Below are 25547 nucleotides of genomic sequence, written 5' to 3' on the forward strand. Positions count from 1 at the left end.
CTTAAGCTAGGAAAAACCTTGGTTCAAAATACTTAATTTTCTCTGTACTAAGAAATCAATGCCTACTTGGGGGTGTTTTAAGATCAAAATGATTTAGAATGTTTTCCTGTGGCATTTATGAGTTAGAACAGAGAGTTAGAACTATCTCTGAAATTCATTTCCTTTCTTTCTAAACAAATGTGGTTAACATTTACTAGAGGTGTTCATTCTTCTCTAACACATATGATTTTGATGTATGTTGCAAGAACAGCAAAAATCATTATTAAACATCTACTTTTAAATTTTCTCCCCACTGTGATTATCTGTCATGCAGGCCATGAGCAGGCTAAATTAGAAAGCATTTTGGAAACGGCAGAGTTCTCCCCTGCCTATGAGTTCTATAATTACTTGCCCTTATTGTATTCACCACTAGTTTAATGATGGGTAGGGTATGGTATTGTTTGTTGGTTTTCTCTCAAGTATATTTTAAAGTCTGCCTTTATTTTGGGCGACATCATAGATCAAAGTTTGATCCTTAGTTTTACAGGCTCAAAAACAGCTTCATTTCAACAATACTGCAGAAAAGCTGACCACTATTCAAGTATTCATGATGTATTAATTTACAGTGGGATTTATGCTTGGCTGAAGAAATGGATTAGTTGTCTATAGAAAGTAAAATTCAAAGGTTGAAGCTTCTTTGTGATATGCTTCAAGAGGAGACAGAATATAAGTTCTGCAACTATGTTGTTCTTTTCAACTATTAAAAAAAATCAAATTTTAATGCTAGAAATACTTTCTTTGACATGATCCAGTCTACAGCACACCTTGATTGTGCAGAAGAGGAAATTGGAACCCTGAGTTTTTAGCACTATTTAGTGTCAGAGCTGAGACTGGAATTCAGCTGAGACTAGAGTCCAAGAGTACCCAGATCTCTATTCAAGAAATACCCTTCTTATGTAGTCATAATTGTAATAAGAAAAGAAAAAAATTTTTAAGAAATACTCTTCGTAGACACTGGCCTATTCAAGAGATCTGTGTACTTCTCATAACCCTTGCTGCCTCCCTGATTTTGGAGTGGGATTGGTGGTCAGAAGTTGGAACTACAGATAATCCAAATTTTTTATTGACTATAAAACAAAATATGAAAAAAATGCTCTGTAAAATTAGAGAAAAATTAAATAGAAAAAAGGGATATTTCCATTAAGCTAAAGTCATCTGATAACACCCCTTTCTCTCCACTTTGGGAGATAAACTGGTATATTTCTAAATTAAAAAAAGAAAAAATGAGGCCAGGCACGGTGGCTCATGCCTGTAATCCCAGCACTTTGGGAAGCTGAGGTGGGTGGATCACTTGAGGTCAGGAGTTCGAGACTAGCCTGGCCAACTTGGTGAAACCCTGTCTCTACTAAAAATATAAAAATTAGCCGGATGTGGTGGTGGGCAGCTCTACTTGGGAGGCTGAGGCAGGAGAATTGCTTGAGCCCAGAAGGCAGAGGTTGCAGTGAGCCGAAATTGTGCCATTGCACTCCAACCTGGGCAACAAGAGTGAAACTCCATCTCAAAAAAAAAAAAAAAAAAAAAAGTCTTAATGTCTTGAATAGGAGACATCAAAACATAAAGTATCTGGGTTACTGGTTACTGAAGGAATCTGTGAATGACAGACTCTTTTCATTTTTTAAATTTTAGGTTCAGTGGGTACATGTGCAGGTTTGTTGCATGGATTTATTGCATGATGCTGGGGTTTGGGCTTCTAATTATCCTGTCCCTCAAGTAGTGAACATAGTGCCCTATAAGTAGTTTTTCATCCTTATATGAAAGTTACCCCTTCATCCTTCCCCCTTTTGGGATCACCAGTGTTTATCCTCATTCTTGTGTCCATGTGTAGTCAAAGTTAGTTCCACTTATAAGTGAGGACATGCGGTATTTGATTCTGTTTCTCTATTAATTTGGTTAAGATAGTGGCCCCAGCTGCACCTGTGTTGCCACAAAGGATGTGATTTCCATTTTTTATGGCTGCATAGTATTCCGTGGTATATATGTACCACATTTTTCTTATCCAATCCACCATTGATGGGAACCTGTGTTGATTCCATGTCTTTGCCGTTGTGAATAGTGCTGTGATAATAATCTGAATGCAGATGTCTTTTTGGTAGAGCAATTTATTTTCCTTTGGGCTTATACCCAGTAACGGGATGGCTGGATAGAATAGTAATTCTATTTTTGGCTATTTGAGAAATCTCCAAAGTGCTTTCCACAGGGACTGAACTAATTTGCATTCTCGCCAATGTATATAAAAATTCCCTTTTCTCTACAACCTTACCAACAGCTGTTATTTTCTGACATTTTAAAACTGGTATGAGATGATATCTCATTATGGTTTTTATTTGTGTCTCTGATGAGTAATGATGTTAAGCATTGTTTCATATGTTTGTTGACTGCTTGTGTGTCTTCTTTTGAAGTGTCTGTCTGGGTTTTTTGTTTGTTTTGTTTTTCTTTTTGTTGTTGTTGTTGTTGTTTTGAGATGGAGTCTCACTCTGCTGCCCAGGCTGGAGTGCAGTGGCATGATCTCGGCTCACTGTAACCTCTGCCTTCTGGGTTCAAGCGATTCTCCTTCCACAGCCTTGCCAGTAGCTGGGATTACAGGCATAAGCCACCATGCCTGGCCTTTGTCCAATTTTTAATGGGGTTGTTTGTTTTTCTGTTGATTTGTTTAAGTTACTTATAGATTCTGGACAATAGTCCTTTGTGAGACGGATAGTTTGCAAATATTTTCTCCCATTCTGTAGGTTGTCTGTTTCCTCTGTTGATAAATTCTTTTGCTATATATATATAGCCCTTTAGTTTAATTAGGTCCCAATTGTCAATTTTTGTTTTTGTTACATTTGCTTTTGAGGACTTAGTCATAAATTCCTTGAGTAGCCCAGTGTCTAAGAAGGGTATTTCCTAAGTTTTCTTCTAGGATTTTTGTAGTTTGGGAGTCTTACATGTAAATCTTTAATCCACTTTGAGTTAACTTTTGTATATGGTGAGAGTTAGGAGTCTAGTTTCATTCTCCTGGATATGGCTATCCAATTTTCCTAGCACCATTTACTGAATAGGTGTGCTTCCCCATTGTTTATTTTTGTCAACTTTGTCAAAGGTCAGTTGATTGTAGGTGAGCAACTTTATTTTGGGGGTCTCTGTTCTATTCTATTGGCATGACAGATTCTTGACTCTCACTGGTTACCTAAATGATCATTTGTCATTGGTTTACTGGATTTTTTTCTGTATAGAACAAATTGTTGAATTTATTTTAACTATTTATATTAAAAATCAAAAATCAATGTGGCTTTGATCAGAAGGTCCTTGGAATTTTTTATAAATTTGATTTTTATTGTTATCCTCATCATTAATACATTTACAAATCACATTTTAGGTATTTCTGAAAAGATTTCAACAAGTATCTTCTCTCATCATTTATTCATTCAAAGGTATTCATTACATAGATGACCGCATTAGGTTCTGAGGGTACAATGGAGAACCAAACAGGAATGGTCCCAAACAGAATGCATAAAATCACAGAGGTTGCATTCTACTGTGGGAGGAAGATTTGAATAAAATAATCACACAAATATTGTTATAAACTGTGAAAAGTTCTACAAGAGAACAGTATGGGGTGTTGTGAATACATAATCAGAAGAAAGCCATCTAACTGGGGGAATTCCTGAGGAAGTGAAATCAGATGGCTGATGAGGTGGCACCAGGCCCAGGAGGGACTATCCATTCAAGAATAGTGTTCCAGCCAAAGGGAGCAGCATGTGAGGGAGAGAGGGCAGTACCTGCATGATAAATATTCATGGAATTACTGAGTTAATGAACATGCAAAGGCACTGAGGTGGAGACTTGAAATCAGATGAGTGGAGCTAGATGTGGACAGTGAAGGAGGGATAATGATGACCTTGAAAAAGTGGGCAGAATTCAGGTCATGCAGAGGCCTATAAGACAAGCTAAGATTTAGGTCTTTATCTTGAAAGTAGTGGTAATCATTAAAGTGTTATAGGTAGTGACGTTGCCTCTTCTATTATGGAGAATTATTGTAGGAGAGGAGGGGAAGAGACTAGGGAGTGAGCTGATAGTGAGATTTTTGTCGAGTGAAGGTGTGATATCATGGTGTTTTCTTTTTCTTAACTTTTATTTTAGGTTTAGGGGTACGTGTGCAGGTTTGTTATGTAGGTAGCAAAGACTTAAATGATTATTGTGTTTTCAACTAGCATATTAGCAATGTACTTGAAGAGAAGTTGGAGGTTCAAGAGGTAATTATGAGGTGATATTGACTAGACTTGGTGATAAATTGGACTTGGGGCTAGGAGGAGGAGAGAGAAGGGGTCACCCTAGGTGTCCTGGGCCATCCTGGTGACTCAGTATCTATAGATGATTCATCTGGCACTCTCCTGTTCCAGTAATGCCACCTCTAGTACTCACATCTCTGGTCCCACCCTGGACTTTGCCACTATCCTAAGCTACTCCACTGCTGAAATAGAAGGGAACTACAAATATCCTTGTGCTTCCAGCCACCTCACATCCAGGTTTCTGAGCTTGCTAAGGAGAACCATGTACTTGAAGAAGTTACTGACCCTCTCTGAAGGTTCCTAGGATGAAGGATGGTAATTCTTACCTTATTAGACTGTTGGAAGATGTGGATGACAATGTTACAAAGACTCTGATATAGTGTGTGGCACATATACAAATGCAATGAGATAGGAATCACCTTTCCTCTTTCGTGTGCTGGTTCTTACATCTTAAACTTTTGTGAATCCCACTAATTTTGATTTGCTACTGCCATAAGTATGTTTTTAATTCAACACTTAATTTGTCAGGATTTTATACAGAAGTTACCCCATCACACAGTGTATTAAAGAAATGTATCTATCATTAATTAGGCAATAATTGTGCTTTTAGTACCAAAAGGGTACCCTTTTCCAAAAGTGTAGCTATGCTTTAAAAAAAAAAAAAAAAGGTAAATCCTCAGTATGCCACTGACTTCAGTTCCATAAACTAATAATTTAATAAAATGAAAATGACCCAACTACTACTATATCAAGCCTATTAATTTCACACATGTGTAAAATCTGTAAGGAAGAGGAAATAGCATGTAAACTGGAAACATAAGTGTCTTGATTCTTCAAGGGAAGAAAAGTAGGCAAGCACAGAGAACTCTGTTTTTTCTGGGTCATATATTTTAAAGGAATAGCCTGTTGTTTCCTTTTTTTTTTTTTTTTTTTAAAGACAGAGTCACATTCTGTCACCTCGGCTGGAGTGCAGTGGCCTGACCATGGCTCACTGAAGCCTCAACCTCCCAGGCTCAAGCAATCATCCAACCTCAGCCTCCCAGGTACCTGGGATTACACCATTACGCCTGGCTAACTTTTTGTATTTTTTCTAAGACAGGGTTTCACCATGTTGCCCAGGCTGGCCTCACTACAAGGCTGAAGTGATCCTCACCCTGCCGGCCTGGGCCTCCCAAAGTGCTCAGATTATAGACATGAGCCACTGTGCCCAACTGCCTACTGCTTCTTTGTGCCCAGACTTTGCTATTATTGACAAATCATATAAAGGATCAAAATCATCCTTTTGCCATGGGGAGGAATATATAGATTGACTATTTTTCACTAATGATCTGTAAATAAATATTAATGAATTATTTTTATTAATTGTACAAACATTTCCTCATACAAACCTAGAATGTTTCCTTATGTTAAGATTACTTTTTCAGAGAATATGAAGATTTTATTTCTTTGTCTTATAAATCCCAAAGTTTTATTTGTTCTAAAAATTACAATCCATATTAGACGAATTTTATAAAAATGTGTTCTCTTATAAGAGTGGTGAAATTTAAAGTCAAGGTATAAATAACTCTCTGCATGAAAGACTTGCAAAACTACGAAAAGATAACCAAAATTGGAAATTTGGGATTTAATTTTTTAATTTTAGAAAATTTCCTTTTTCTTGGGAGGCCAAGGTGGGCAGATCACTTGGGGTCAGGAGTTTGAGACTAGCCTGGCCAACATGGTGAAACCCCGTCTCTACTAGAAAAACAAAAATTAGCTGGGCATTTGAAACACACATGTAATTCCAGCTACTTGGGAGGCTGAGGCAGGAGAATCGCTTGAACCGGAGGGAGAGGTTGCGGTGAACCAAGATCATGCCACTGCACTCCAGCCTGGGAAACAGAGTGAGACTCCATCTTAAAAAAAAAAAAGAAAGAAAAAAAAGGAAAATTTTATTTTTCTACATAGACATTTCCTTGTGTACTAAAATTAAAATTATTTTAACCCAATAAAATAGTAAAATTTGGCATGCTTTTACATACATTGCCAGGGGCTTTAAACATGCACACACATACATACATACACACACACAGAGTTCAGTTTTGTTGCCTTTCCTATAACATGCCTTTCATCCCTTCCAACTATAGGTGTTTTTAGGCCCAGCCTATAAAATCTGTGATTACATACCTTCATACCCTCACTTTCTTGGGATCTGGGTCATAGGAGCAGCTTGCAAAGAAAGCATCCCAATTTAAATATTTCAAAATTTCTGGAAAGATGTATTATGGCATAGATGATACAATTCGACCCATTTCTTAGTTAAGAGTGAGCTTTTAATTCATAGAAGCTGTTCCTGTAGGGAATCTGGCTTTTCCTGCCCTTGTTTTTCCAGGCCCCAGGCAATACAGGCTTTTCTGGAGTTCATATATTCACTCATCTACCCAACAACTATTTGTGAAAAACTTGCTATTTGCTGGGCTACGACATTTCAGAAATCCAGTTTTCTTGCTTGAAGAAGTTGATGGACGATGATGTGACATTAGGGTAGAGCATAATAAGGGCTGTGAACAGGGCGTGTGCAGGGTATAGTATTGGGTTTCCTAACCCAGTATGGGGTGGTGGGGAGGCCAGAGAAGCATCTCCACACCATGGAGTAAGTTGATACTTAATTGATAAGTAGGATTAGCAGGTGGTCAGGGAAGAGCAGCAGAGGGAACCACAAGTCCACGGGGCAAACCTGAGAAGAAGCACAGCACATCTTGAGGAATTGAAAGTATGGCTGGTTCGGTATGCTTGGAGTGGGGAATCTGAGGCAGCGGGTGGCCTTGTTTAGTATGCCTGTAGTGGAGAATCTGAGGCAGGGAGTGGTGGCAGATGAAGACCAAACCACAGAGGCTTTATTAGCCAAATTACAAAATTCTATTCTCTATTCTGAAGATATTAGGGAACCATTGAAACATTAACACCTCCCCCATTGCCCCCTACCATTTTCTGAAATGACTCAATAAAGAATAAACCTTATTGGTGAATCAAAAGAGGTGCCAATGCCTTAAGGAAGGTGGTCAAGAATTGTATTTAGACCTACACTTAAGGCAGAACAGCACCTTGGTTCACATTCTCTACCAGTTCTGGGAAAGAAGTGGTTCTTAGCCGTGTAAAATATTCAACCACGAAGATCCTGCTTGGCCTTGTAATGTTATGTTATTTCTCAGAAGACAGGCTTGTGGCAGGCCACCTCAACTGGTAGGAATGTGCTGTACAAAGAAATCAATCAACCAGGTTAAGGATGAGATCAACTTTGTGCAAATTCTTTTAGTAGTAAAAACAACAATATCACCTTTCTTTGTAAATTTGATCTACAGCTTACAAATATATATGGTACATTTTATTTGAGACTCGTAAAAATCCATGGAAGTAATTGGTATTGAAATTCCTATTTCCCAGATTTAAAAAACTGAGGTTCATATAAATAAAATACAGTTACACATAATGACAATTAGCAAGCAGCAGAGCTGAGATTCATTCCAAGATATCAGACTTTAAACCACCCTGTTCTTTACAAGAGACTGGCTATTTTCAATGAAGAAAATTAAGCTTGGGACTGGACTAAAATCCTTATTTGGATTTTTTTTTTGTCAAATTACCGATTACAAGAATTGATCACTCCATTTCCTTTAGAAGTAGAAATAATAAGTCATTTTGCTGATTTTCTTTATTATAGGCTAAGAAAAAGAAATGCTCTGTTTAAAAATGTGTTTTTTAAAAAAAGATTGATTTGAGATCATGGCAATTAAAAGTGGTACTACCAGAAACTGAGCTATGAAAAATTGGCTATAGAATAAACATGTATATGAAATTCTTGTTTTCCCTTTTCTTTTATCCTTTTTTCTTTTCTTTTTTTTTTTTCACTGTGACCCTGAACTCCTGAGCTCAAGCAATCCTCCTGCCTCAGCCTCCCAAAATACTGAGAATACAGGCTTGAGCCACTGTACCCAGCCCTTTGTTTTCCATTTGACTTTAATCACAAGATGGGTGACACAGGACCTCACCTAAAACTTACTTGCTCTTGATAAAGCTGAAAATTTTCTGTTGGGAAAGTAATTCGGGAGTGTGGACCCACATCATGGCAGGCATTCTAGGCCACAGGACTTAACTGTATTCATATGCCTCATATTTTAACGGAGTTAGGCTTCATATGCCTCATATTTTAACTGAGGGTAGCTCTTTGAAGCAGGTACCATATATTTTACATCCTTTTATGTGTTCACAGAGTTTCCAATATAGTAGACACTCAAAAACTTTTAAAGAATAGTATACAACATTATTTTGTTGAGGAAAGATTAAAATATTTGGAAGGACTTCCCTAAATTTAGGCAAAGCCTTCACTTGGACCCATCTTCCACTTTACTGTTTTCCTGTTCAAGCAGTGGTCTGAGATTCAGGGATCAGAGGAACTCCTGGCAGAATTCCAATCATTAGACTACATGAGTGGCCATGAAACACTTCGGAGGCAAGACCAAGCCTGTTCTGTTCACTGCCTGCATGGAGCCTACAGTGCATTACCAGGTGGACACTTAGCTATTAGTATTTACTCAGTGAATGAACCAAAGATGGTTAAGAGAGAACTTAAACTGCAGACCATCCTCATGTAAGAGGGCTGGTTAGAATCTGGATTTATATAAGAGTAAAGTTGCTAGTCCTGCTGTATCAAATAGGATGGCTTCTACAATGCTGGTCCCTTGGCAAGCAATTACTAGTTTGCCATATAATTCACTGTCATTGCCTGTTGAGTGAAATGGGATGATGTTAATAAAAATGCTGAGACAACAGGCTAACCCAAGAATCCCATGCAAACCAGGACTGTCACAAGCAAACCAGGATCTGACGTTACCCTAGTGATTGCCCAACCATAAATCCAACTTTAGCTCTTATTCCAAAAAAGTGCTTACATGTGAAAGCATCTCGTTACATAATTAATGGGTTGGAGAAAAAAAAAAACCTTCTGTAGAAATTGTAATTTTATAAAAGTTTATATCCTAGCTGGAGTGGTTATTTCTGAGTGCTAAAATTTGATATCAATTTTGGGGGGCTTCTCTGTATTTTCTTTCTTTCTTGTTTCTCCTCTGCAATAAATATGAACTTGGTTTCCTTTTAAATTTTTATTTTTTAAATTAAAACATCTATTGAGTCTTAGCGTTTTGCTAACAAATCAATGATTCTATAGCACATCCTTAGAGAACTCCTAGGTCCATTGTTTCACTGATAAGAAAATAGCAACAAAAAGATATTAAATGATTTGTCTCTACTAAACCGTCATCAGAAAAGAGTATTCGAAAATAATAACATAATCTTTTGACAGTATATACGCTGGAATTATTACAATATTTATTTCTGTTTAGATGCTATATTATCTCAAATCCATAAATGCAAAAATTCCAAGAAGTATGATACCTCAAGCAATATTTGTCTGCTAGTGAGACTTCCCAGAATTTGTCATTTTACCAATTTTATTGGTAAACTTTTTTTTTTTTTTAATGGAGACTCACTCTGTTGCCTGGGCTGAAATGCAGTGGCATCATCTCGGCTCACTGCAATCTCCACCTCCTGGGTTCAAGCAATTCTTGTGCCTCAGCTTCCCGAGTAACTGGGATTACAGGTGTGTGCCACCACGCCCAGCTAATTTTGTGTTTTTAGTAAAGACAGGGTTTTACCATGTTGGCCAGGCTGGTCACGAACTCCTGACCTCAAGTGATCCACCCCCCTCAGCCTCCCAAAGTGCTGGGATTACAGGCGTGAGCCACCTCGCCCACCGTATTGGTAAACTTCTTATCTCTTCAGGGCATAGTTTACACCTTGTGTCTTTTGGTACCGCAAAGCATAGCGTGAAAAGTTGCACATTTCTGTAAGAGTCTGCATGGACTATATCATTGTCTTAGAATGGATTCACATGAGAATGTTTCTAAAACAAGGCCATTTAGGTCACCTTTGATACTAAGTTCCATTATAATGAAGTCAATAATTTATTTAAAGTTTTTGAGATTTTTTTTCCTGTTATAAGCAACATAAAAGATTTAGAAGCCCAGTATATATGTATCTTTGGCAGACTGACTCCCTTCAGCTGCTTGTGGGACAAGAATAAGTCAGGAATACAAAAATCGGGTATCTCTAGAAGGGAATTGGTGTGAGATAAGGCATCTCATTTGCAGGAAAGCACACCACACTAGTCTTGCATTGCAGAGAACGTGAAGTTTGCAGTGTGCATTCAGTATTGCTCTTCAAATGGAACACCTGATTCAGTTTGTAGTTTAAAGGAATTTAATTGTGTGCTATATAGTCTTTTGCTCCGAATAAGGAAAATAATGATTGAAGTGGATGGGTTAGAAGGAGTAACATGTAGTTATCATGTAGTTATCAAACTGGCTGATTTAATGGACTGAGTCAGATTATTCCCCTAACCTGACACCTTTTTTTGACACCAGTACATGTTACGTAGTTCAGCCTGTTCTCACCACTCTCTCTATTGTAATTGTGGTTTTTTTCCAGAGACATCAGTTACTTCTGAAATGAACAAATGCCTCTTTCTCTTTCTCCTTGATGTCTGTTTTGACAATGTGGACCACCTCATTCTCCAGGAACAAAATCTTCCCTTGGCTTCCCTGATACAGTTGTGGCTGTCCTTAATCTGACTTGCCTGACCAGTCAGTTGTTCCTTGTTTACTTCACTGGTTCTTCTTCCTGTTCATGTCCTCCAGCTGTGTTTAATCCTGAGCACTCAGCTTTTTTTCTCTATAAAGTGTCTTCTTTAAAAAGTCATACACCCATGTGGCTTCAGCTTTCACCACTACACAGCTATTTTCTACACTCACCTTCTAACCTTGCCTTCTCTTCATCTTCAGTGGGGTACTTAAAATGTCTCACATAATTCACCTCAAACATGTATGAAATTTAATTTAGCTTCTACAGCAAAGTGATCCCTTCTCCTCCCTTATTTTTATTGGAACTGGGTCATCCAATTTTCCCCTTTCATCATCATCAATACTGTTCTTTGGTCACCTATCACTGGCCAATTAAATTTATCCATACAATGAGAAGGATATCTGAATGCTAAACTCTTAAGGCCTTGTTTTCAAAAAGTTAATTAAAGGACACTGACCAAAACTATGTTTAAGACTACTTATAACAAGATTTAAATAAATAATCTTATTTATTACAGCACAGTTTGGTATTTTTATAATTTTTTTAAAAATTCCTATTGAAAGACAATACCAACTCAATTCTTTTCTCCAGTTTTTATTAAAACTTTTAAAAAAATTATCCTTGGATGCCAAACCTTTTCTATATTATTAAGTCCCACCTCAATACTGTTTGACCACTTCCAGTCTTCTCTACCCCTCAATCCAACCACCCAGATTTGTACTTCGGAAAGTTTTTAAATCTAGGAACTGTCCAAGCAGGGTTAGTGGGATGAGGAAGTTTGGATTCTTGTAGTCTGTTAAAAACTTGATTTTCAGTTCCTTCTATCTTGTCAGAAATAGTCTGGCTCCTGGTAAGTCCTATCATGACTGATTAGCGTTCCATGCTTTGAAACTTGACAGAATTGTGAAGAACATTAAGAGTCTCAGAGACAAAGCACTGTAAAATAGGCTCAAAAGGAAAGGCTGAAGAACAGGGATCATATTATCTGGAAATGAGATTACTGAAGCATGTCCTAATACTTACCTTTTGACTTATGGGTATTTACCACTAAGAGACTCTAACCTAATGTCTCTTATGTCCATAAGTGACACACAGAGAAATATGTTCTTAAATTGCAGATAGAAACCTTGGTGTATAAAAAGAAGAATACCTTGATGTATACTGGATATTTATAATTTAAAAACTGCAAAATTGTTGTTCCTAGGAATTGCAAAATTTAGAATAGACATCTGTCCAAACCTTAAAAGTGAAGGCCTGCTGCCTAGATATTTAATGATAGACATGTCTGAATCCAGCAGACTTCTTTTATTAGCTCTACTAGTTTTGAATAATGTCCCCTAAATTATTAAGGAATTATAGAAGAATTTGACAAACCCATGGTGAATACTAATTACTTAAACCATGCAAATATTTTAAAAAGCATTTGAGCAATAATTGCTTACATAGATTTCCAAGAATTTCAGTTGTACTAACCTATAGCTGTCAAGATGAACTCACTTGTTTCCTTTTTCCATCTATTTAATACACAGATTGTGGATTCTTATTATAAATAAGACCATCAACAAAAGCAATTTTAAATGAAAAAAACTAAGAGTAGTTTTTAAAGATGAAGCAATTAGAGATTAAATGCCTACTCTTCACATACCAGAAAAATACACAAATGCAGAAATACTGTACATATTTGTTTTTTCAATTCTGTCACTGGCACAATAGCCATTATCTTTGCTGCTAAGTCATTGGTGATGCAAAACAGCAGTAGGTCAGCAGCCCAAGAGCTGTTTGAAGCCAGAAACAAGAGATCACAAAGACTTCCCAGGGGTGTCTGCCAAGGGGACAGCAGAAGCAACAAGCCCTCTAAGGAGATGTGGCCACAGGAAGGAGCATGGCAGTATGCAAACCCGGTTTCAGCAGAAAAGCCAGAGACAGCCAGGATGTCACCCGAGGGCTCAGCACAAAGTGACCATACCGCCAGGAAGACACCAACCCAGAAGAGCATTGACCCAGCCAGGAAGGGATGCTTCATTCTCCCACGAAGCCATGGCACGTTACGTGTTGCAACAGAAAGACTAAGCTGAAACAAAAGTTGTATTGAACAACTACTGAAATACCTAGCTATAGTGGTGATAGAATTAGAGGACTAAAACCAACACATCCCTCAGACCCATGACTATCTCTACCCCTTCCTACTCTGTCCCTCTGATGAAATTAAAAACCATAATTCCTTATTTAACAAATATTTCCTAAGCTCCTCTTGCATGCCAGGGATGATACTATAAACAAAAATAAATAAATAAAACAGTGAACTGGACATGGTCTCTTACTTTCTAGGAGGTTACAGCTTAAAGGAAGGTCTTCCTTTTTTAATCCCAAATTTGTAATTTTTGAGATGAAGAGAGCATAATTTGAATGGAGATTTCATTCCTCTGAGTCCGTTTTTCCACCTTGTCTCAGGGATGCACATTGATTTGGAGAGCTCATCTGAAACCTGGAGCTGTCCCTCAACTAGGAGTTGTTGAACCTTGGAGAACTTGTAAAAAGGTCTCAAAAGAGGGTAAAGCCCAGCTTAATCACTTTCCTGTTTTAACCACTTCTTCCCACCCCACCCCACTTCCTGGTTAAATTTGTGCAATGGTAATAGTGATTATTTCCTATCTCATATTGAACTGATAAAAATTTTTGAGATAATTATCCAGAATCTCCTGTACTTATTTTATTCCTTGATGTCATCAAGAACATTTATTAACTCCTTTGGACTATTACGATTTCATCTGTGTCTCACTGAATGTTTGCTAATAAGTTCAAATTCTTGAATCAAAAGAGATACAGAATTGGTCATAGTGTTACGGGATCCTTGGGGTTTCGCTTTGCCAGCTGGAAACCTCTGTAGCCAGTGATGCCTTTGCCCGAGTTTTGCTCAGGCCCACTGGGCCTGCTCAGCCTGGCAGACTGCGCTTGGCTCATGCTACTGGCCTGGATCCCATGCCTGCCAAGGGCGAGTGGAGTGGCAAGGGGTGTGTGAATGAGCAAGTATGGGGTCCGGCCACTGCACACGGTGGTGGAGCTGGCAGCTCCAGATACCGCCACAGGCACTGACTGTCTGTAAGACTGTGGCTGGTCTAGGCATCCCGCAAGTTGCTTCCATGGCTGGCACCAGGGAACACGGTCATGCCCAGAAGCTTGGAAATGCCAAGAACTGCAGAGTCCCAAAGAGGGTGTCACTGCCTTGGCTTGGGGCACTCCTAGGTCTGGGCTCCCCAAGGAGCCACAGCTCTTCTCTCCTTGTTGCCTGCAATATGGCAAGGAAGGGGTGTGTTTCAGCCCTGTTTGTGTTACAGCTCTTTCAGCCCTGCCATTAGGCAGGTTCCAAGTTCTTGTCTCATGCCCAGGTAGAAGGAGGTATGCAGACAAGTGGAAGATGAGAAAGGTGAAGAGGAGTTTTACTGAGTGATAGAGCTCAGAGGAGACTTGCAGTGCTCCTCTCCGCAGCTGGTCATCCGTACGTCTGCTCAGCTCTCAGCAGAGAGGAGACACCAGAGGAGGTAGCTTGTCTCCACAGGCAGGTCGTCCCATCAAGTGCTCAAGTCTAGCTGAATCTGGAGGTTTTATGGGCTTCAGAGGGAGGAAGTGCATGCTGATTTGTTCATGGGTGGCCATGGGTGGGCCTAGAAAAAGCACCATAAGTTCCCACTCCAGTTTTCAGGACTGACAGCCTGGCCCCCAGGCTTCAGGCCTTCCCCAGCTTGAAGGTGGGGCCTCGACAGAGACCTTCCCCCTCTACTCCTGAGCCTGTCTGCCTCCTGCCACTGTTCATGATGCCCAGGCCTTTCGTACCGAGGGGTGCCTCCAGGCCAATGCTGAGCTGCCCTCAGCCCCCCTCAGCCTCCCTCCCATGTTCATTGGCATTCTAAGTCTGGAAGGGGGCAAGGCAGCAGAGGGCTAGTGTGTCAGTGCTGCCCTGAGTGTGTGCATACCTGACTGGGTTGCAACAGTGCCCGGGCTTGGCCTCAACTTTGCTCTGAGATTGGAGCAGGCACTGGGAGTGTGGAGAGGCCAGGCAGTGGAAGCAGGCATTTCTGAGCCTGCAGGGGCAGCGGGGGGCTTCCTGGGCCCTTGAGAGTGCAGAGATGCCCAGGTCTGCAGCTGCAGCGTGGGTGGCTGCAGTGGCACCCAGAAGGGCAGGGCTCCTGCCTGCTGCCAGCCCCCCACCAGCTCCATGGAGTTCAAAGCCCAGCCATACCTCCCCTTCTGCAGCCAGCATCTCCACAGCAGCCACTCCAGATGGGCCATCACTACCATCAATAGTGGATATGGTCAATCCAGATATTACTGAAGACATTTTCTTGTTTGTTTTTAGAGGCAGGTTCTGGCTCTGTTACCCAGGCTGCAGTGCAATGATGCAAACATGGCTCACTGCAGCCTCAACCTCTTGGGCTCAAGCAATCCTCCTGCTTAGCATCCTGCGTAGCTGGCATGGCAGGTGTGTGCTACCATGCCTGGCTAATTTCTTCTTTATTTTTTGTAGAGATGGGGTCTCTAGGTTGCCCAGGCTAGTCTCAAACTCCTGGTCTCAAGTGATCTTCCCACCTTGGTCTCCCAAGCCACTGGGATTACAGGCATGAGCCACCACGCCCAATCTAACTAAAGACTTTTGAAAGCCTTTTTTATGATTATAGTAGGAGAGCCAACAAAATAATCAAAATGGTAATGCTTAGAAAGAATTCCCTTCCCTGTAAGCTTTCACTAGGTAAAGAATAGGAAGAACAGATGGATTATATAGGTCCTGCTTCTAAAACAGTTAAGCTGTTATATTGTAAGATATTGTTGTATTTGTGAGTAACTTGAGATTAGGAGCCAAATATTTTATCCTTACATCTCAGTGCTTTGCAATGCACATAGTGGGTGATCAGCAATATTGGATTAAATAATTGAGAATCCAGATTCTCTCTTATAATTCTTTCACAGACTGGCATACAAAAGGGAGCCTGAGATTTAACATGCAGTGTTTGGAACGGGGACTTGTTTTTATCCTGAGGTCAGAAACCTCCACAGCTGAGTCCTTTGGATAATGAAAGTCCATTTTCTGTATTTGCCCAGCTTGGGCTGGACACAGGCAAATGTCATACAATCTGCATTTAAACATTCTTTTCTTTCCATTTTAAGCATTTGTGTTTCCTGCAGCACATCTAAAAGATTCACAATATTTACTATATATTTCTATGCTTTTAAGAAAAAAAAAACATGCAGCTTTCACATGCAAGTTATTTTCAGCAGGCAGTTCCTTTCCTGAAGCACAAAAGGCTAGATTTAAAAACAAACAAGAGGGAGAATACACTGTTTTAACAAATGGGTCCTCAGAGATGGATTTTAAAGCATGCATTTTGTTTCCCGATCTAGCTTTTACCCTATCACTTCACAACACTGAGAGAAATCCTGAAATAAATCAGTAACGTTTGCACAATTTTTAAGGCTGACAGTTTTATTTTTTTCCTGTTTTGTCTATTGCTGTAGCCAATGTAATTAGGTCATACCCATGTGAAAAGTTTGTTATAGAAGAAAAATTTTGGATGTGTGTGAGTATTTTCAGGAAGATTTGTTTCTGCTAATGTTCATGATGTCCTTTGCACATGAAACTAATTCACTTATTATCATACACAATTTAGAATATTATTATTGTTTCCAAAAAAACAAACAACTCTAATTCAAAGGGAAATACATGTTTGTTTACTTTTATATCATGGTTAGAGCAGTCACACTTAAAAGTATTTTTAGCAGATAAACCACTGATTTTAAAACATTTTTTTTAACAATACAGATTAGATGCCAACCCAAGAAGGGATCATTTGAGTAGAAAGGAAGAAAGGACTAAATTATAATAGTATTCCAGAAATGGCAGCAGAAATCAAACACTAGCCTACATACCTAGAGCATTGCCCTCTAATTTCACTTTTATAAAAGTTGTTTGTAATTCTTAGGTCCTGGGTATTTTCTAATAGACTTTTTATGATTATACCAACAGATGTAAGTTTCAGGCCCACAAGAAAATTATTGCTTCTACGCTCCCAGAAATGTTAGGAACCATGGGAGAATGCCGTTTTTTGCAAAATGAAGATACTTATTCATGTTTTCTGAAAAATCTTGATGTTAACTCCTTTTCTTCTTTAATGAGCTGAATGCCTTGCTTTTATTTTTATGTATTTAATAATTTTAGTAACTATTTAATTGAGATTCTTACTTCCGAAACATCAGGATGAATAGATACAAGAGGCACAATTTAACATATTTTATTGGCTGAGCATAAAGGTCACAATTACCAAGCTTTATAGACACACCATTAGAAGTATACAGTAGATCCTTTGTAGAGACCATGAATGAGAGCCAGTGTAGGCGATGTCAGGAACAGCAATACAAATTTTGAGTTGCTGTCTGTGACGAAAGCAGAGCAATTGTCAAGAGTTTGACTGGGTCGCAAAAGAATTTAAAGGGCCAGCAGTTCTTTAAGAATGCACACTTTAGCTTTATCCTTATGTAACATTTACTGTGAGGCAAGGCATGCCAAGTATTAAGCAATCTACTGAATTCCTCTGAGTCCCTACCCAGTGATTCTATTTTCAAATGAGATAAGTAGGTGAGATATACAAATGAAATCAGAGGCTTGATTAATGCTGCCCATCCAGAAATATACAATGTGAATGGATCACTATTAGTACCCCAGTTTCAGCATTTTCCTGAGAAAAAAATGGAAATAAGTGAAATAGATGGGAAAATATGGTACTTTTTTGGAAGTTAAGAAGTTTGCTTTCTAAAACAAAATGTACATAGCTAATCAGATATACTTCTGCAATTCTGTTTTCATGTATGAATAGAGCTAGATTTCAGCATCACTTAAGTTTTTACCAAGAAAAGAATTTGAAGCTGGGCATGATGGCTTGCACCTGTAATCCCAGCCCTATGGGAGGCCAAGGTGGGCATATCTCTTGAGCTCAGGAATTCAAGACCAGCCTGGGCAACATGGCAAAACCCCATCTGTACAAAAAATAAAAATAAAAAACTAGCCAAGCATGGTGAAACACGCCTGTGGTACCAGCTGCTGGGCAGGCTAAGGTGCGAGTATCGCTTGAGCCCAGGAGGCAGGTTGCACCACTGCTGTGATTGCACCACTGCACTCCAACTGAACTCCAGTCTGGGTGACACAGCAAGACCTTGTCTCAAAAAAAAAAAAAAAGATTTGTTAGTGAGAGGTCAGTTTTCCTAAATTATATTGACTAAATTTTTTGTGACATTCAAAATTTGCCATGGTCTCTTGCTAGACTCCTAACATGTTCTGTAAATTCTCAGCTTTTAGTAGAATTTGAAGAATGCTTGTGGAAAATCAGCAATGCTTTCAACCATTGGTATGGTTTGGTTCTATGTCCCCATCCAAATCTCACCTTGGATTGTAATAATCCCCATGTGTCAAGGGCAGGACCAGATGGAAGCGGTTGGATCATGGGGGCAGTTTATCCCATGCTGTTCTCATGATAATGAGTGTGTCTCATTAGATCTGATGGTTTCATAAGCATCTAGCATCTCTCCTGTTTGCACGCATTCTCCCTCCTGCCTCCCTGTGAAGAGGTGCCTTCTGCCATAATTGTAAGTTTTCTGAGGCCTCTCCAGCTGTGTGGAACTGGGTCAATTAAACCTCTTTTCTTTATAAATTACCCAGTCTCGGGTATTTCTTTATAGCAGTGTGAGAACAGACTAATACAGTAAATTGGTACCTCAGAGAGTGGATTTGGATAAAGCTATCCAAAAATATGGAAGCGCCCTTGGAACTGGGTAACAGGCAGAGGTTGGAACAGTTTGGAGGGCTCAGAAGAAGACAGGAAAATGTGGAAAAGTGTGGAACTTCCTAGAGATTTGTTGAATAGCTTTGACCAAAATGCGGATAGTGATGTGGACAATGAAATCCAGGCAGAGGTGGTCTCAGATAGAGACAAGGAAGTTGTTGGGAACTGGAGTAAAGGTGACCCTTGCTACGCTTTAACAAAAAGACTGATGTCATTTTACCCCCTCCCTAGAAATCTGTGGAACTTTTGAACTTGAGAGAGATAATTTCGGTTACCTGGCAGAAGAAATTTCTAAGCAGCAAAGCATTCAACAGGTGACAAAGCATAAACGTTTGGAAAATTTGCAGCCTGACGATGCAGTAGAAAAGAAAAACCCATTTTCTTGGGAGAAATTTGAGCTGGCTGCATAAATTTGCATAAGTAATGAGGAGCCAAATGTTAATCGCCAAGACAATGGGGAAAATATCTCCAGGGCATGCTAGAGACCTTCACCGCAGCCCCTCCCGTCACACGCCCGGAGGCCTATGAGAGAAAAATGGTATCCTAGCCCTGGTCCAGGGCCCCGCTGCGGTGTGCCATGTGTCCAGTCATGACTATAAGGGGCCAAGGTACTGCTCAGGCCATTGCACCAGAGGGTGCAAGCCCCCACCCAGCCTTGGCAGCTTCCACATGGTGCTGGTCCTGTGGGTACGCAGAAGACAAGAACTGAGTTTGGGAACCTTTGCCTAGATTTCAGAGGGTGTATGGAAATGCCTGGACACCCAGGCAGAAGTTTGCTGCAGGGGCGGAGCTCTCATAAAGAACCTCTGGTAGGGCAATGCAGAAGGGACATTGGGGTTGGAGCCCCCGCACAGAATCCCCACTGGGGCACTGCCTCAGTGAGAAGAGGCCCACCATCTTCTAGACCCCAGAATGGTTTATCCACAAACAGCATGCACTGTGCGCCTGGAAAAGCCACAGACACTCAAAGCCAGCCTGTGAAAGCAGCTGGGAGGGGGTCTGTAATGTACAAAGCCACAGGGGTGGAGCTGTCCAAGGCCGTGGGAACCCACCTCTTGCATCAGCGTGAACCTGGATGTAAGATATAGAGTCAAAGATCATTTTTTAACTTTAAGGATTAATGACTGTCCTATCGGATTTTGGACTTGCATGGAGTCTGTAGCCCCTTTGTTTTGACCAATTACATTTGGAATGGGTGTATTTACCCAATATCTGTATCCCCATCATATCTAGGAAGCAACTAACTTGCTTTTGATTTTACAGGCTCAGAAGTGGAAGGGACTTGCCTTGTCCCAGATGAGACTTTGGAGTTGGACTTTTGGGTTAATGCTGGAATGAGTTAAGACTTTGGGGGACTGTTGGAAGGACGTGATTGTGTTTTGAAATGTGAGGACATGAGATTTGGGAGTGCCTGGGGCGGAATGATATGGTTTGGCTCTGTGTTCTCCACATCTCACCTGGAATTATAATAATCCCCATGTGTCAAGGGCAGGACCAGGTGGAAATAATTGGATCATGGAGGCAGTTTCCTCCATGCTGTTCTCATGATAATTAGTGAGTCTCATGAGATCTGATGGTTTTATAAGCGTCTGGCATTTCCCCTCCTTGCACTCATTTTTTCTCCTGCCACCCTGTGAAGAGGTGCCTTCCACCATGATTATAAGTTTCTTGAGGCCTCCCCAGCCATGCGGAACTGTGAGTCAATTAAATCTCTTTGCTTTATAAATTACCCAGTCTTGGCTGGGCACGGTGGTTCACACCTGTAATCCCAGCACTTTGTGAGGCTGAGGTGGGTGGATCACTTGAGGTCAGGAGTTCGAGATCAGCCTGGCCAACATGATGAAACCCCCGTCTCTACTAAAAATATAAGAATTAGCCAGGTGTGGTGGCACACGCCCATAGTCCCAGCTACTCGGGAGACAGGCAGGGGAATTGCTTGAATCTGAGAGGCAGAGGTGCAGTGAGCCAAGATCATGCCACTGCACTCCAGCCTGGGTGACAGAATAAAACTCCAGCTCAAAAAAAAAAAAAAAAAAAAAAAAAAGAAAGAAAGAAAGAAAAACGAATTACCCAGCTTTGGGTATTTCTTCATAGCAGCATGAGAACGGACCAATACAACCACGTTTATTCTTCAGCTATGGTAGCAGGACTGCCTTTGACATGCTAATGTTCTTTTCTCTTTTTTTTTTTTGCAGGGACTTTATGTTTTCGTGGTTTATTTCATTTTACACAACCAAATGTGTTGTCCTATGAAGGCCAGTTACACTGTGGAAATGAATGGGCATCCTGGACCCAGCACAGCCTTTTTCACACCCGGGAGTGGAATGCCTCCTGCTGGAGGGGAAATCAGCAAGTCCACCCAGAATCTCATCAGTGCTATGGAGGAGGTGTCTGCCCTTGCCCTTTCATTCTCTGTCTCTCTCTGTCTCTCTGTCTCTGTCTCTCTCTCTCTGTGTGTCTCTCTCTCTGTGTCTGTCTGTCTCATTGACAGGCTCTCCACCTCATAAAGAGTACAAGATGAATCACACTAGGGTGACTTTTAAATCTTACATACTGACAACTTCTGACCTATGGTACTTGGTTTCTTACTATAGCGTCACACCCATTATCTAATTCTTTTTCTTCCTCACCCTGTGAGCTAGACTGACCAGCAGTTTGTATTGAAAAATCAGATGGAATATAATTTGACATTTCTTTCTTCAGAATCTTTCTAATTTGACATGTCAGTGACTGGGTCTGCCAAGGAAATGGTTCTTAAGATGCTATTTTTCCTAAAAATACTTTCATAGCTCTCTTCCTCCACCCATTCCAACTCACTACTTCAATCCCAACAAACAGAGAAAAGAAATTAAGCCAAACCTCTTTTCAATTTACACACCAGAAAATATTTTAGAAAAAAAGCTCAGAAGAGTGCTTCTGCAGCACTATTGGAAAATCTAGCCAGGATTTCCTCTGTACAAATCTGCCTCCCATTGCTCTCTGCATTCTGTCCACATCATTTTTATTTCCTATGCGTGAATCCCATTGCCACCAGCTTGTCAGGAATGCTGCCCCTAGCAGTGGGGCCACTGCTCACATTTTAAAACATTCCTCAATTCCTTTGGCCAGGAGGAGATAGTAACAAAGGCCTCTAAAAATTTCTGCAGTGTCCAAGATGTGCTTGGTTACCATTTTTTTATGAGCTCATATTGCCCTCTTTATATTAAGGAGCCAAGGAAAACAGTATTTGTGTTTACTTCCTGAAAAATGGCAGGAAATCAAGGTACATCTGTCTGAAAAGGAAACAGTTTATATTAATAGATGGATGGAGAGATAGGTAGATAGATAGATCAATAGACTGATAACTTACCTGTCCAGAGATAACTTTTGCCCTTCATAGCAATATGGAAAGGAATTTTATTTATGTTAGGTTAAAATTAAGGTAAATATTCACAATTCAAGTACTGTATATATTTTTAGTTTAAATGAGAAATTTTAATATACAGAATTATTAACTGTAACAGAAACAGAATAGAAAGGTGGTTGTCAGGTGCTGGGGGTGAAAGAAATGGAGGATTTTGATCAAAGGGTACAAAATTTGAGTTATAAAATGAATAAGTTCAAGTACAATCTTTAAAAATCAAGCTGTATCTTTAGTATCCTTAAATTTTTGGAAATCTAGTACGATTTCTCTATCCCCAAAGTTCTTAAAATAGACTTATTTCATCACAGCAGGTCCAATGGAAACAGGGATTTTTTAGGATCAAGAATTCAGAAATGAATCTTAAAATTTTTTTTGAATGGTTGCTCAGTCCCGCATTTGTTTACATCTGAACTGTCCAATACAATAACCATTAGCTGCATGTGGCTATTTAAATTTAAACTAAAATTAGGCAACATGAAAGAGTCACTTTATCATTCACCCCCGCCACATTTTAAATGCTCAACAGCCACATGTGTTTGGTAGCTGCCATATTGGAGAACACAGATGCAACACATTTGTATCACTGCCGAAAGTTTTATTGGACACTGCTGGTCTAGATGTTCAACTTCCTAGTGAAATTTTTTAAGGTTCATCTTTTCCTCTCATTTCTAAAGTTCTCAGATCGCCGTTCTCAGAAACGAAGTGTCTTTGCTGTCTCTCAGAACACCTGTGTTGATAGACAGTGGCTGTAACCTGTCTCTCAGAACACCCTATGTTGGTAGGCAGTAGCTGTAACAGTCCAATTCTTGGGCCAGAGCCACCACTTGGGTGCTCACTTGGGTGTTGTGCAACAGCAGAGCCTGAAGTGTGCTCTGCATTCCTCAGAGGCGTAGAATTGGCCTTGATTCAGCTGTCAGTGAGGTGCTGTCAGAGACATTCTAAAAAGCCATGCAGAGAAAGGAAAGTGTAGGAAAGAAGGATTAAGGGGTTGTTTACCAGTAACCTAGAGGGATATAAATACATTTAATCATTCCAGGATAGAGCTATCTTTTTAGTCATTCAATCAAAAACAAGGAGGAATGCTATGAAAGTATTTTTCTCAACTTAGTATGTCCTTATAGATACCTACTATATTTAAAATCCTGTGTGGCATTTTAGATAAAGGATTAGGAGGATTCATCTCCATTTCTTATATTTTTTAACAGAGTTTTCTTTGCACACATCTTACCAAAAAAATGTATTTATTGGGTTAAAAATTAGTATTTGTTCCCCACACATGACAACATAGAAATCTACAAGTAATTCAAATAGAGACATGGTTTAGAATCACAGATTAAATTGTCTCAGGGAGAGACATAATTTTCTAAAGAATAAAGAAAAAATTAAAGTTGTTTTGTTTTGTTTTGTTTTTGTTTTTGTTTTTTTAGTAGAGACAGGGTGTCTCTCTGTCACCCAGGCTGGAGCACAGTGGCATGATCATAGCCCACTGCAGCCTCAAACTTCTGAGCTCAAGTGAGTCTCCCACCTCAGCCTCCTGAGTAGCTGGGAATACAGGTGCACACACCATACCCAGCTAATTTTTTACATTTTAAAAATTTTCGTAGAGATGGGGGTCTCACAGTCTTGTCCAGGCGGGTCTCTAACTCCTGGGCTCAAGCAATCCTCCCACCAAAATTTAAGGCCAGGCATGGTGGTTAACACCCATAATCATAGCACTTTGAGAGGTTGAGGCAGGATCTCTTGAGCCCAGGAGTTTGAGACCAGCCTGAGCAATGTAGTGAGACTCCATCTCTACAAAAAATAAATTTATAAATAAGTAAAGGTCTAGTTTCAAAACAATGCCACTGCCGTTTAACAAGGTCTTTGTACGGAGAGGCAAGAGATCAATTGTTCATTTGGGTTTCATAGTGAATGTGTATGCATTCATATTATGGTTTCTTTTTCCCCCTATCCCAATCCAAAAAGGTGCCACCTGACTGGGAGAGAGCATCCTTCCAACAGGCCAGTCAGGCCAGCCCTGATTTAAAGCCAAGTCCACAAAATGGAGCCACGTTCCCGTCCTCTGGAGGATATGGCCAGGGGTCACTGATAGCTGATGAGGAGTCCCAGGAGTTTGATGATTTAATATTTGCATTAAAAACTGGTATGTATGAACCCATGAACCACATTAGAAGTAGGCACTCTTGCTATGTTACAATTTATATTTTCTTCCCATGAAGTTGCAAAGTACTATCAGTCACCCTTAGCACATCCTGATTCTCATGACCTATTCCTAATCCCAGGAAAACTCTAGGATATTTTGTTCTTGGCACCAAATATAAGACAACCTAAAAATAATTTACAACTTGTTTCAAAAAAGACATACTCTAACTAAATGTAAATATCCCTGTCCTGGAATCTTGCTAGAACACCAAGATACTATTAAGTTTGCTATAGACAGTCGATAGGGATCTCACTGAGGGAGTTTTGCCTCTGGCCTGCCAAAGAGACCTTCTTATGGAGTGCCTTTGAAGCAGAAACTTTCCAAGGCAACATAATGAGCATGGTATAGTTCTATAATTTCCAAGTGCTATCACATACAATAATTCTTCGACCCTCCTATTTACTCAGTCCCACTCAACTTTGACCCCAGTGGATAGTTCTTACAGAGTGACAGGAAAACAGTCCAAAAGGTCCCAACTCATCAGCATATGATGCTAGAAACATGCTAAGGCAATAAAAGACCATGAAACCGCCTGATTAAATGTCACACGCTCCTGGGTGAAACAGTTAGTGGATATCATTCTTTCCAGTGTGTCTAAATGATATCTGCATTCATAATATAAATATAGTGGATATTTTATTGGTCAGAAATTCTATTTTGAGCATTAAAAGAAAACCGTAAACTAACTTGAGTTGTTTTCAAATCAAATATGCAGTTTAAAAATTTTTTCCTCAGAAAAATGTTGAACTGACACTTATAAAAATTCCAGTGAATTTTAATTTCTAGATAACCACATAAGCAAGAAAATATGTCCATGCCCAGTTGAAGTTATTGAAATATTTATTCAGAAGTGCATTTTACTCTCTTATAGTTTTATTGTTTGGCTATAAAATATATTGCTTTGCTAAAACATTTTTCTTTATTATTTTGAAGTTAAAATTTTACATTATATCTTGAAAAATACTCCAAAATTCCTAAGAATAACAGCATATTTTCATGTATCATATTTTACAACCTTCCCAAGGTTACACAGTTAAGTGGCGGCGCAAAGCACATGCAGGCCGCCTGGCCTTGAGACCGTGCTCTCAGCCACTGTGGCACAACCGCCTCTCGAGTGCTTTGTTAAGAATGGC

General features: G+C 39.8%; 1 protein-coding gene across 1 annotated transcript in view; it reads left to right on the plus strand.

The window, feature by feature from the left end:
- Positions 1 to 25547, plus strand: part of ADGRV1 (adhesion G protein-coupled receptor V1) — a 602359-nt gene that overhangs the window by 566227 nt on the left and 10585 nt on the right. Inside the window, exons 88-89 of the mRNA XM_003261601.2 lie at positions 21004 to 21195; positions 24177 to 24354. Coding sequence (XP_003261649.2) covers positions 21004 to 21195; positions 24177 to 24354 — 370 coding nt within the window. The remainder of the gene's footprint in view (positions 1 to 21003; positions 21196 to 24176; positions 24355 to 25547) is intronic.

This window comes from Nomascus leucogenys, chromosome 2 (assembly GCF_006542625.1).
Source record: "Nomascus leucogenys isolate Asia chromosome 2, Asia_NLE_v1, whole genome shotgun sequence".
Taxonomy (NCBI): domain Eukaryota; kingdom Metazoa; phylum Chordata; class Mammalia; order Primates; family Hylobatidae; genus Nomascus; species Nomascus leucogenys.